The 13,845-nt window shown below is 41.5% G+C and overlaps 1 protein-coding gene across 1 annotated transcript in view; it reads left to right on the top strand.

Moving 5' to 3' along the window:
- Window positions 1–13,845, top strand: part of adamtsl3 (ADAMTS-like 3) — a gene marked incomplete at its 5' end in the record, with an annotated part of 159,041 nt that overhangs the window by 139,709 nt on the left and 5,487 nt on the right. Inside the window, 13 exons of the mRNA XM_079217444.1 lie at window positions 460–758; window positions 856–985; window positions 2,136–2,346; window positions 2,441–2,620; window positions 3,009–3,162; window positions 3,837–4,562; window positions 5,794–6,034; window positions 7,651–7,778; window positions 8,922–9,059; window positions 10,085–10,267; window positions 10,408–10,533; window positions 12,882–13,136; window positions 13,359–13,542. Coding sequence (XP_079073570.1) covers window positions 460–758; window positions 856–985; window positions 2,136–2,346; window positions 2,441–2,620; window positions 3,009–3,162; window positions 3,837–4,562; window positions 5,794–6,034; window positions 7,651–7,778; window positions 8,922–9,059; window positions 10,085–10,267; window positions 10,408–10,533; window positions 12,882–13,136; window positions 13,359–13,542 — 2,955 coding nt within the window. The remainder of the gene's footprint in view (window positions 1–459; window positions 759–855; window positions 986–2,135; window positions 2,347–2,440; window positions 2,621–3,008; window positions 3,163–3,836; window positions 4,563–5,793; window positions 6,035–7,650; window positions 7,779–8,921; window positions 9,060–10,084; window positions 10,268–10,407; window positions 10,534–12,881; window positions 13,137–13,358; window positions 13,543–13,845) is intronic.

The following is a 13,845-nucleotide window of genomic DNA, read 5'->3' as shown; positions in this document are numbered from 1 at the left end:
CTCTGAGTCCAGTGTAGACTCTCACCATTCTAAATTGAATTAGACACCTTTGTTTTCTGTCCATCTTGTATATTTAATGTTATACATATGTGAGTAGTAGTATTACTAGTATAGTATTACTTTTTTCTTTTATTATTATTATTTGTATTTCCTCTTTTTAATTTTTTACTTTACTTTGTTTGTTTGCTTTACTTTCCTGTTATTTTCTTCCTTACTATTGTAAACTGATACACACAAAAAGAAAATACTGTATTTCATATTGTGCATACTCACCAATAAAATAAATATATAAAAAAAGAAGAAAAAACTATTACTGATTAGTCAATCTTACTGTAAAACTGACTGATTGCAAGCGCTGTTTGGCTACCAAATTTAAAACAAATGTCCCCAAAAAAAATCTGTTAGTTTAAATGCTCTGGCTCTTTCTGTATACAGCATGTTCTATACCCCTGTGTTTAGATTTGTGCCTGGGCCCTGGTCAGCCTGCAGCACCACCTGTGGGCATGGCATGCAAAATCGGAAGGTGAAGTGCCAGGTGCTTCTCTCTTTCACCAAGACGGAGGTGGACCTTCCAGAGGAGGAGTGTGGTGAGGAAAGGCCACAGATGGAGAGGTCTTGCAACCATGGGACATGTACCAAAGTTCCAGGCATATCTGCAGGCCTCCAGGAGCCCCTGGAGACCCTTAACATGCAGACAAAGGAACTGTACAGCTGGGACTACAGGGGCTTCACTATTTGCTCAGCCACATGTGCTGCTGGTGAGGTTTCTGAAATGCATGTTGGCAGTTGAAATGCTCTGAACATTTCTATTGTCCTTTCATGTCCATCTGATTCTTGTCTGTGTTATCTGCCTAGGGAAGCAAACAGCAGTTGTGAGGTGTGTTAACAGGAAGCAGAGTGAGGAAGTGGAAGACTCTCTGTGTGATTCATCCAGCAAGCCTCAAGTAATGATCCGCATCTGTTACCCCGAGCCATGCCCCCCAAGGTAAGAACGTTTTCACCTGCTCGCTCACCAATGGTATTCTTTAGTATGGAAATTAAATGTTTGATATTAATAAAATGATTGGTATGTGTACTGCCAATTTGGACACAAGATCAAAACATATGGGTCGTTTTTGGACGCCCTGTGCACATGTGCTAAACGCAAGTTAGGCTGGGACTCATGCAAGGTCTAAAAACACAATGTTCCAATCAGAATGATGAAGGTGGAGGTTGTCCAACCCTACCGTGCGTGCGTGCCTGCCTGCCTGCGTGGGTCCGCGCATGCTTATACATGCATGTCACTGCATTTCCAGGCAGCAAATGAATATCCTGAGAGGCATGTTTGATTCACACATGATTTACTGCGTTCTCCTCCTCTAGTGGACATTTACAGGAAGCTGCAGACTGCAGGGCCTTACACACACATGTATGACACCTTATTTTCCAGGAAGGCCCACACACATACTCATGCACAACACACAGGGTACAGCTTTGGTTTGGGAGACCAACAGTGAGAACACAGTGAGGTGTATAAACTCCCATATTATACTCTCTGTCAATGGACTGTATGTTTATAGCCCCTTTCTATTCTTCCACCCACTCAAAGTGCTTTAACACTATCATCATTCACCCATTCACACCCATTAGTCTACTGATGGCAGGCTACCCTGCAAGGTGCCACTATCCATTCACACCTATTCAAACACCATTGGCACAACAAGGACACATCCAGATTTGAAACTAACACTACATGTGAGATTGAGATGTGTTGTTTGAGGAATCAGAAGTTTTGATCTCCGGCTCGGCTAGTCCATGACCACGTGTCCTTCTGCCAGACACTTAACCCCAAATTGCTCCTGAAGGCTGTGTCATTGATGTATGAATGAGTGTGAGGGTGAATGACATGTAGTGTTAAAGCGCTATGAGTGGTTGGAAGACTAGAAAGACGCGTTACAAGTACAATCAGTAATTAATCAAGTGAGTCTTTTTCTCATAGACTTCTATGAGACTTCTTTTTGCAACCACGAGAGCCGTCCCCTGATGGCTAATAGAGAGAACACATGTTTGGGAAACGTTGGATTCACTTTTCACTTGGAGGTATGTTATAGTGCACCAGTGATAATCACTGTCTGTCATTTCAATACCTCTTGCAGATGGGAGGTGACAGCATGGACCAGCTGCTCTGCGTCTTGTGGCGTCGGCATACAAACCAGGAGTGTGTTTTGCATGCGTCTGTTGTCCGTTGACCAGCAGGATATTCTGACTGTGTCAGAGGACGAGTGCAGGGAATACAAACCTGCCATCCTGCAACCCTGCAACCAGGTGGACTGTCCTCCAGCCTGGGAGATTGAGCCGTGGCAACAGGTGTGGACTTTGTTATAAACATGTTATTGTGTGTGTAATACAAAATCTGATTTTAAAAACTCCTCCTATCTTCTTCCTCTGTTCCTTTGTCCAGTGCTCCCAGTCCTGTGGTGGGGGTGTCCAGGTGCGGAAGGTCTACTGTAAGCAGCTCCTGTCCACAGGGGCCCAGAGGAAGCTTGGAGGCGGGCCATGCTGGGGGGGCAAACCTGCCACTAACAGGGACTGCAGCAACATTGACTGTCTGCCCTATTTGTCAGGAGGAGAATGGGAAAAGGTGAGCTCCAGTGAAGTATGAAAGAAAATGATGGAGAGCTGGAGGCTGCAAGCTTAAATACAAGTTTGTTTTCAATATTGCAATATTCCCAGAGAAACAGATCAACTTTGAACTAAGGCCCAAGCAAGTCTATTTTTAGAAAAATCTGTTCAATGTCTTTGGTGACCAATAGCAAAATGCCTCGACAATGCTGACATCTGAGGGAAAGAAGAGCCAGAGAGCCCTGAGCTGTGTTTATGTAGTCCTGCTCAGCCCATATACCAATCAGAGTGCACACTGCTCCAAATACATCTCTTGAATCCACTGTTTACCTATAGAGACATATAGAACAAGTTTAACCTGTGGAAACATTACTGTACTATTCAAACTGTTGGATTTCAATCTGTAGTGTTCGGTGTCCTGTGGTTTGGGGATCCAGCGTCGGGAGCCACTGTGTCGCCAGTGGACAGCCATGGGGAAGCAGGTGACGCTGGCCAGGGAACAGTGCTCAGGGTTTCCCTCCCCACCACTCGTACAAAGCTGTCGCATGATGGCCTGTCCCAGTAAGAACAAACACACATTTTGAAATTACTTATGTATTATATGTTCACATGACATTCAACGACATTCAATGATGGGTTAGATTAGTCCAAATATTAATGAATGCACACAGAAATATTCATACATTTGTTTTTGTTTGTATATAATAACTATATTTGCAGGCATTCAAACATATTGTGGAATAATTTATGTAAAGAAAATGCATCTGTGAATCCTTTTGTGTGCATTAATTAATATTGAGAAACATAAATTGAGTATATCTGTGAATACACTTCAAACGTTTCATTTACGGCAGTATCACCAGAATGGGTCTATAAGACAAACAGACTGGACGGCGAGTCCTTCTCTTCACAGCATTCAGGCACAGCCCTCTGCCTACTCTGAAAGAGTATATGTGACCACACCCGATCGTATACTCGACAATACAGATTTAAAGCATATGGCTGAAGTGCTTGAGCCCCACTAAAATATACACTACAGCCCAGTAATACTGGAAAGAAATACTTTACAAAGTACAGGTCCATGATTGGAGAACAGTATTAGCCATACCGTCCAGTTGAGGGCATAACCTTTGTTAGTTAGAACATAATATTGGCATATATGGACACAATACTTTGTAAAATTGTAGTCTGCATTAAAAAAAATGTACCTCTCACTTTCCTATTCCCTACAGCAGAGCAAGAGATGAGACCCAAAGAAAGCCAGAAGGTTCTGGTGAAGAATCAAGTTATGCAGACAGTGAGAGAGGCCAGAGGCTATGAGGACGGGGTTAAACGGTGTCCAGTGCTCATGGGTATGCACACAATCTACATCCAAACTCGCAAGGAGAAGCGCCTCCACCTGACTGTTGGTGGCCACGCTTACCTCCTACCCAACACAACTCTAGTCATCAAATGCCCCGTCAGAAGGTTCCCCAAAGCCTACATCCACTGGCTCAAAGACGGACGCCCCCTCCCCAGCTCCAAACGCCTGGGTGTCACCAAATTCAGCTCTCTGAAGATCCAATTTCTTGCTGCAGAGGACATAGGGGTGTACAAGTGTGTCGCTGGACCCGCCTCAGACATCTTCACCCTCCAGCTTATAGGTAGTGACAGCAAATTAACTGGCAGACTGTTTACTGCCAGTCCTCCCAGATGGGAGGACATGCTGCCTAGTTGCCATCGGCACCACTCAGGCATGGAGCATGTTTGGCCTCGCATTTGTGTGTCTTTGCTGCCCCCTGGTGTCCAGGAGGCCTTGCTGCAGCCACAAGTTGAAGAGAGACTGATTAATATCACCCTAAAAGCTGATAGAGGAGAGATCCAACAGGAGCAGGCCTCACAACTCATCTCCTCCCTGCTGACCTACATGCCTGCCTCCCAGCTCTGGACCATAACTCCAGGAGGTGGCGGACAAGCTAAAGGTAATTATAACCCCAGCTGCGTATGCCCTGCAGTGTGTGTTTCACTTTGAAGCTGTTATAAAATACCTTGAGATGCTTATTCTCCTTTTAATGTGTGTGTTTATGTCATGTAGTTACATAATTTATTAAGTTTGTTTGTAAGTGATTCACAATAATAAGAACAACTTATATTGAGTGTGTGTATATATACAGGTCCTCTCTCTTTATATATTTATATTTTGAATGTAGACACGTCCGAATTGTTCTTTCTTTGGGCCAGTTAGCCATCTTGATCATGCATCTTTCCTTTGTGACGCTTGCATTAAACACCAGACAAGACTCATTGTGCATTGGCGTGAGGGGATGTATTTCTCCTTGCGGGCCTCATCTGTTCAAAACTGTTTTTGAGTTTTAACATGGAAATGTGCTTATCCTTTGAGAGGATGATTGGATGTTTTGCTCTCTTCTGGCAATGCCATGCTGGACAGGCTTCCGACTCTCAGCAGTCGAAGAGTAACTATTTCAGTTTTCCAGACAACAGAGTACAAATCACACTGTTAAATCTTAACTTTTTGGCAGAACTTGATAATAGCATTTTCTCCCATTGCCAGGTCATCAGTTGACTAACCATTGACTAAGCTTTCACCCATCACCCAGTTGTGATCCCCAGGGCATCCACAATACGTTCCTTCCTTTTTTGACTCTATTTCAATTGAGTCTTCTTTACTTTCAATATTCATGCAGTTTTCAGTCTCCTCCTCCTTCAGTTTCCTTCGCTTTCAACAAGACTTCTGAACCTGTTAACCATGTCCTGTTGTCTGCAGGAATATGTGATTATTATTCCTTTCCATTTTCCTTCCTATTAGACGCAGTTGACACATTGGTTATTTGGCATTGTCACCTCTTTTTGAATGGCAGCTTTAAACTGTGATGTCTAAATTGTTGAAAATACTAGGGACTTACTAATTAGTTGTACATGCACATACTGTACATGTATGTTGACTTTACATTTCTCATTTCTATCAAATAAGAAGTGGAGGAAAAATACAGGCCATTATCTTTTTTTGGCAGCAATTACACACACGTCATCTTGGTTGATAAAGAATAATGTGAATATATGATATATTAAATAGGATAACTTTTAAGAGAAAGACAATATGTGTTTATGTTATTAGTAAACCAGAGTATCTATCTTGGTCTCAAATCTATGAAATAAGCTCGATATTGTGTTAATATCTGATTTGTCTCACAGACAGACTGCCCAACTGGTCAGAACGCGCTTCATTGCAAACGCATGTGAATCGGCCAGTAATCAACAGACAGCAGCAGACTCAACCATTGGCTTTTCAGAAGAACATCAACATCAGCATTGGACACAGCACCCTCCTTACCAATACTACCCGATCACTGACCATTCGCTGTCCTGCAGAGGGCTTCCCTCCTCCCAAAATCAGCTGGACCAAAGATGGAGATCTGCTGCAGCACACTGACAGGTAACATATTGCTGACTTAGCAATCAAATTGAAAAGTGTTTCACAAAGTTCTTTCAAACTTTGATGTATTTGGATCAGGATATCACATGTGCCTGATAATACAACCCTGTACAGTGTAGATATTTTCAGTGAACTCTGTGTCATAGAAACATTTAATATCAAAACTAAAATCGACTCTTTCCAAATCCCATGAGGATATGGGTTTCATATTTGAGAAACTCCAGCTGCATGTGTGCTGGGATGGAAACACACACGCTGGTTATTCAGTCAGTGGAAATGTCGCTAGACTTGCTATCGACAGTCAGTGACTGTATAAACTATGTATATAGAGATATTTATACACAGTCTTTGTTTGAAACAGACAATCATGTCTGTTTTGGAAAGTTAAAGTTGACATCTCTTCAAAAGGGCTCAGTCAGCACATAACTCGTACAAATTCAGCAACCGTTTGGCCAATCATCACAAAACTTGTACCTAAAACATACCATTGCGTTTCATTCAAATCAAATACAAATGCAAAAAAATGGGCAAAAATCTGAAATTGTTTTTCTAGTGTACCTCACCTCCCACAATGCAAAGCACTGTAAATTCACCGTCTATGGTCACAAACAGTGGCCAAAAACCTTTCTTATGCTATTTTACTTCTAAATTCGCTTTTGAGAGAGAAATAAACTCTGTAGATTCAAATAGTGGCAGTTTTATGAAAAGCAAAATGTTTTGCCACAATAACAAGGAACTAGCTGCCAGCAGGCCGGTCCCGCTCTAGTCCCTGCTGTAAGCTGGCTGGAACAGCAGAGTCTGAGTTCAGCTGCATGGGCACCCCTCGGCTGGAGCGCTCAAGAGGCCGGCCTTGTAGACCTTTTGTTGCTGTAATTGACGAAGCAATTTAAGCACAACTTGCTGAACGATGTCTTATATTTACATTCTCCCCTCATAGATGTCTTATTTCACCCTGAGCTGTTAGAATACAGTGTTTAAGGAGTGGGGAGCATAGCTTATCAAATAACAAACATTGGTTATAATGAAGAAAATGTAAAGCTTGATAAGTTGTATTTTTCCATAATATGCAATATCGGTTTGAGTATAATATCACAGTGGAGACAGATCGTGTGATCTTCTCCCAGGCGTTTTCATAGCATGCTCATCCTCGTGTTCAACTACAAACCAGGATCTGAAATGTTTATGATCAGGGCTGTCACCCACCCAGCTCTTTGCACACAGAGCACACAATCTGCAGTCAGATGGCAGTTGAGCACATAAATATGGCTGATTATTGTTGATGTTACATGCAAGAGACTGCTTCAAATACAGCATTGCACAGACAATGACAGACAGCTACACGCTGTGAAGACTACTACCCTGGTGTGTGTGTGTGTGTGTGTGTGTGTGTGTGTGTGTGTGTGTGTGTGTGTGTGTGTGTGTGTGTGTGTGTGTGTGTGTGTGTGTGTTTTTTGACTTTGGTGGCTGCTGTTGGAGGGTCATGTCATAATCTCGTCCCTGGCATCATTATCTAAAGTAATTACCTTAACTTACTCCTCTGTGTAAGTTGTACTTCTCAGCTACTTTTTTGGTCCTAAACTTATGGCAAAAAAAATGTTTTCCCCGTCTGTCTGCAGGGTGTCCTGGGATACCGCCGAAGGACTCCACATCCTTCGGCCCAGACTGTCTGACAGAGGCCAGTACAAGTGCACAGCTACCAACACACATGGCTCGGACTCAGAGACATCTCAGCTACTGGTGGCAGGTAGATATCCTAAGTGTCCTTATTATGCAAATCTCTAATTATGATTCAATATTTCTGTCAACCTAATACATTTTAAATCAATTAAAAATGCATTTACCTATTACGTTTATTTGTATAGAACAATTTTATGCAAAGATTACACATACAGTCCCTACTTCAGGGGTCGGCAACCCGCGGCTCCGGAGCCGCCCGCATGTTGGAGATGTCTGTTGCAAGATGTTTTTATTTTATTCTTTTTTTTTTTGCCCAGTGGAAAAACTTTCTAAGGGAATTCCTCTTATCTTGGAGTTTTAGGCGATATTGGGTCACTGAAAATAAAAATAAATGTTTAAATATTTCTTTAACTAAAATGTGCATCACATCCTGTTAGAAAGAAAGAAAAGAAGAAAGTATCCTTTATTAATCCCCTTGGGGAAATTCTTCTCTGCATTTGACCCATCCCTGGATAGGGAGCAGTGGGCAGCCCTGAGAGGCGCCCGGGGAGCAGTTGGGGGTTGGGTGTCTTGCTCAGGGACTCTTCCAGAACAAGCATCTGCTGAAAAGTGTCAAGCTGCAACTGCTGCAGCAAACTGAGTAAAGCTGGTTCTGTGTCAGCTAATGAGACACTGAGGCGTCCGCTAGTAAAAACAGATCCGTCCTCCTCAAGGTGCTGGCAAACGGTTGCGGTGATCTAAAAGTCCAGCGTAGTGAGGACGCTCAGTGTAAACGAAGCAAAATATATGCGTTTAAAATGTAAAACTCGCATGAGGAGGACAGGTATCGAACCTGCTACCTTGTGGTTACAGGGTGAACCCTTTGTATAAATAATATGACTGTATATAAAACTTCAGAAGCTGTGATATGAAATAGCTTTTGCGGCTCCAGACAATTTGTTTTTGGTGGAAAAAAGGGCAAAATGGCTCTTTGGATAGGAAAGGTTGCTGATCCCTGCCCTACTTTTACAGTAAGCCTTCCACCTTTATTAAGATGCAGGGGGGGTGGATAAAATAATGAATCTATAAATAAAAATGTTCTTCTTGTTCAGTATATTTCTTATACATCCCACTTGAAAAAATGTTTTGTCTAGTTTAGAAGGTATTAAACCAGGATTAGCATCAGTAACTTAAGGTGACTGACACTCTTTCTCTGTGTGTGAAACTTTAGAGCCACCAGTCATCGCAGTTTCATGGAGGAATGTTTCAGACCACGGGGTGGTGTTAGGCCACAGCTTGAGGTCCACGGTCGGGGGACGAGTCGGCGTTCGCCTCGGCGCCAACCTCACTCTGGACTGCCCCGTTACTGGTAGGTCACGATAACGTATTCATAAATAATGTTTATTTTAAGAGGCCAATTCACCCAAATGAGGAAAAAGTATATTTTCTCAATTGATAGACTTGAATGGACAGCCTTTATTTTGCACTTTTTTTCCAAAGTACTTTAAAATGTGCCTCTCATTGACCTACTCACGGCGAGGACAGCAAGCTACCCTCAAGGTGCTGGCTTTGTAGGGTTCTGTGTCTAGACTTTGGACAGGATGAGCCAGGGATTAAACTGCTCCACCTTCTACATACAGTATGTTGCAATGAAATCTGAAGCAATGAATTCAGGTGTAGTAGTATCACTCATATTTTAAGCCAGGTAGTGATATTGCAGGGCAAGGTTATATATATATATATATATATATATATATATATATATATATATATATATATATATGTATATATATATATATATATATATATATATATATATATATATATATAAGTTCCTTGCAAATATATATTTGCAAGGAACTTGGATTGGTGAGGCTCAAAACAATGGTCCGAAACTACATTTTATTCGGAAAATGTAGGTGAATAAATAATGTTTTCTGTGGCTCAGTGGTGGCGCAGGTCATCCTTCATTCAAAGGATTGGCGGTTCAATCCTCGCTCCTGCAATGGTGTGAATGCTCAAATAGTCATGATGGGCAGGTGGCACCTGGCATGGTAGGCCCTGCCACATCAAAAGCCTCAGGTTTTGAGGAAAAAATATATATATACAGTATATATTAAAAAGGTAGATGAGGGAGAAAACTGGCGCTCTGGCACCAACCTCAACACTTAAGTTGTACCACAAATAATACAACATGCCTATATGTGAACGGGCGAATGATGACAGGTAGTGTTAAAATGCTTTGAGTAGTCAGAGGACTAGAAAAGCAAGTACAGGCCATTTACTATTTTCATCTGCGGAGGGTATACTTTATTGATTCCGAATGCAAAGTAATTGCACTGTAATAGAGACCTGTGATCTAAAGTGTGACCCACTTTGTATTCTGTCTGTCAGGCGTTCCTCCGCCAACAGTGACATGGAACAAAAAGAACGGGCTATTAGGTGCCAGTGCTGTTTCACTGCCCTCTGGCTCACTGTGGGTCAGAAATGTCTCTCTGCACAACCAGGGCATCTACTCGTGTACCGCCACTAACGCCATCGGAAAGTCCACTGCTTCTACTGTTCTGCAGGTCTATGGTGGGTTTACACACAAGTACAACACTTTTCATCAAATACCAAAAATATCAACACACATACTCAGATAATAAAAAATCTGTTTATTTTGTTGTCTTTATCTGGAATAACACTTCTTCATGTGAATGTTTGTGTGTATTCAGGTCAATACCCTGCTGGGGGAAGCAGGGCAGTTCCAGTCTCACAAGAGCTGAGCAGAAGAAGGGTCCTCATGGCGTCACACCGGGGAACGAGTGTCTTTATCAAGCCTGGAGACATTCTACGTATAGGTACTCCAACAAGCTTACATACAAACACATTCTGCATGTCCTTATGTTCAAACTATAGCAGACAAACTCAACACATTCACCTCCATTTTACTAGAAGCTAGATAATCTCAGAGACAAATATCTCCAAACCCTTGGAGCAAAAAAAAAACGAGTGGGGAATGTAACTACAGTTCTATAAATTCTGGATGACTGTGAGATGCGAGATGGATTCCTCCATCTCGCAAATGAGTAGGTTGAGTCATACCAAAAGATTCACCTGAAGACTCCCAGGTTGCCTCCGCAGGATGTGGACACACTCCCACAAAATCTTCAGACCACTCAGCCAGACCGGCTGAACAAAACGGCATCAGGAGAGACGGGAAAAGGACTACAGTCTGCTCCTTGTAAGTAAATAAAATGGATGAAATAAGACTCAGGCGAACCCAGCAACAGGAAATCAGAGATTGTTCTGCACACATATTTACAGAATCCTGGCTTCATCATAACATCCCGGATTAAGCTTTGGCACTTGATAGGCGGGCTGTATAGATAGAACACAAGACTGTCGGTAAGAAGAGGACTATCAATGATGCCTATGCTTACACGCAGTCACAGTTTATGGACAATGTTTCCCAGATGTCAAATTTGTAATGTAAGATGCCAGTCTGGTATCTACCTGCCCAGAGAATTGTAAGTGTATTTGTTACTGCTGTTGAAATTCTTAGCAATGCAAAAAAATAAATGCGCCACAAGAATTGCTTGAGACCAGCAGACACATGACAAAACAACCAGATGGTATTTGTATTAGAGCTGGTGAATTTAATCAAACAAACCTCTGATCCGTTTGACCTAAATTCCACATTTCCATCATGTTGAAGAAAGCTCATAAATGTCTGTATTTCTTAAGGAAACCTAAGAAGGGAAAATGTCCATGCAAGTTCTTGTTAACTTTTACAGAGGAGCAATAGAAAGCATCCTGACTGGAAACACAACAAACTGGCATAGGACCAGAACAGGAGGGCTCTACAGCGGTAATTAAACCCGAACAGAACATCATTGGTACCATCTACTGAGCATCAGTGGGATATTAAAAGACAAAATTCACCAGACGGGAGTCAATCTGCATTTCCTTGTAACAACGTTGGAGCCTTTCAAGAAAAACTCCTGGGTGATGGTCTTAACGCTGGACGAACAATCTAACACAATCAAAGAAGGAGTGGACCGCCTGCTGCGCCACTCTAACCTGCAGAAGGATCACGCTTTCAAGTCGACTTTCGCTGTTCCCCCTGCCGCACACACACACACACAAACACACACACACAAACACTGCTCACCACATGATTGTTTGTTGTTTTTAGGTAGTGTGTTTGTAGTTGTATAATAGATGTTTGTTTTATAATATTATTGATTTTGATCAGTATCGTTGAAGATAAATAAACTGTTATATTTTAAGGAGCAGTTTGTGTAATTATTTTATGCACGTGTTACAATAGTTGGATGTGATAGGCTGTGCTCAAATTCAGCCTTTACTCTGAATGTGGAATAGTACTTTGACTATTGACACTGTGAGTGAACACCAATTTAGAGACTTAAGCTACAGTTTAGTTTTATGCCCCTGATCCCGGGGTGGTGCCCCGTTATTGTTAATATATGTTAATAATCCTATTGATATTAACCTTGTGAAAAGACCAGGTGCTGACTAACAAGGTGGCACAATGTAAATGTGCATTCAGCTGTGTTTAAATATGTTGTACCTATAATGACTACAAAATATCTTTCCATCGTTCCACTGCCTAAATCAAATGTACTTATTTTCTATAATATATGTTCTACACTATGGCTTTACAATGTTTGTATACAGATATTTGAATTTGAGATTTTTAATTCAAGAAAATATTACCATGACACAATTCCCATTGATTTATGTCATTACTTAAATAATGTCAAATTGTGTTAGTTATTTTCCATCAGTAAGCTCCTCTCACATCCACCAAATTAGTGATCCACTACAGCAACATAGTTGGAATCACAATGGACAGTTAAAATAATTCTCAAAATCAATGCTACAGAGATGTTGTCTTTTTTATTTTAAACCTGAGGCTTCTATTACCCACAGTGCAACCACCAACAGTTTTGTGTCATAGTAGGTGCTAATGTAGCCTGGTAAGCTCACTTCTTTCTCACTCCACATTCCCAGATAGTTTTCTTTTTCAAACTTTTAGTTTTCAGCCCTGAAACAAGTTAATCAGACTTCTCAAATTCAGCAGTAATCTTTTCCACCTATAAACAGAATTCTTCTTGAAATACAGTATTTTCAGCGGCCCATTATGTCAAATGTTTACATTCAGTCTGCTTTGGTCTGTCAAAAGGGTGTCCAGTCCTCACTGACTATAAACTGCCAGTGCTGTGGGACTACAACAACCTGACCCTGAATGAGGTTTCAAGTCCAGAACAGGCCCAGGAATCTGGTCCGGGACAAGGTCTGCAGTACAGGATGCTAGTGGGAGGTCGTGTCCTTGAGGTCAATACACTCCAGGTTAAGTTCTCAGGCCAATACAGATGCCAGACCCTTATCAACAGTACCAGACAAATGCTGTCTGCCTGGATGTACGTTCACATTGAAGGTGAGCATTTACCTGATCTGCATATATATATATATATATATATATATACATATATATATATATATATATATATATATATATATATATATATATATATATATATGGACTTTGCCTTAGGCAGTTGAATGGTGGTTAAAGCTATTTAGCTCCTATGGTGTTCAGAAATATTTCCATTATCGTTTCCTTTATACTATGGATTATGTTGTGCATTTGGGTCCACAGAGTTAAGATGGCGTTTTGGAGAATGGACCACATGCAGTGCTTCTTGTGGGAATAGAGGAACTTGGCTGCGGAGGATTCACTGTGTCAATCTGGATGGAAAGGCTGTTCAGCCCACCATGTGTCAGCACATACCAAAACCCATCACTTCCCCAGTCACCTGCAACAGACAGGACTGCCCTTCCAGGTACACATGTAGGCATCATGATGCAATTTCTGAAAGTCACATTAGGTTGTAAACGAAGCCTGGTCATGCACAGGGAGTATGGCAAGGTTTCAATTCAAATTCAGTGAGGTACAATTAGAGAGAATGTCCTCATACAAAGGTCTGGAACATCACAATAATGTCCAACTAGTACTATGATTTAGTGCCATATATATTGAAGTAGTCTGGCAGTTCAACCTATGTATGTAGTCAAATAAAGAAAGTCTAATCTCAACAATATTTATTGTCAGTTTTCAAATTGAACTGGATACATTATATATACTC

Source organism: Taurulus bubalis (genome assembly GCF_910589615.1).
Source record: "Taurulus bubalis genome assembly, chromosome: 4".
Taxonomy (NCBI): Eukaryota; Metazoa; Chordata; class Actinopteri; order Perciformes; family Cottidae; genus Taurulus; species Taurulus bubalis.
The sequence above is the reverse complement of the archived record's forward strand: the minus strand, read 5'-3'. Positions and strand labels throughout refer to the sequence as shown.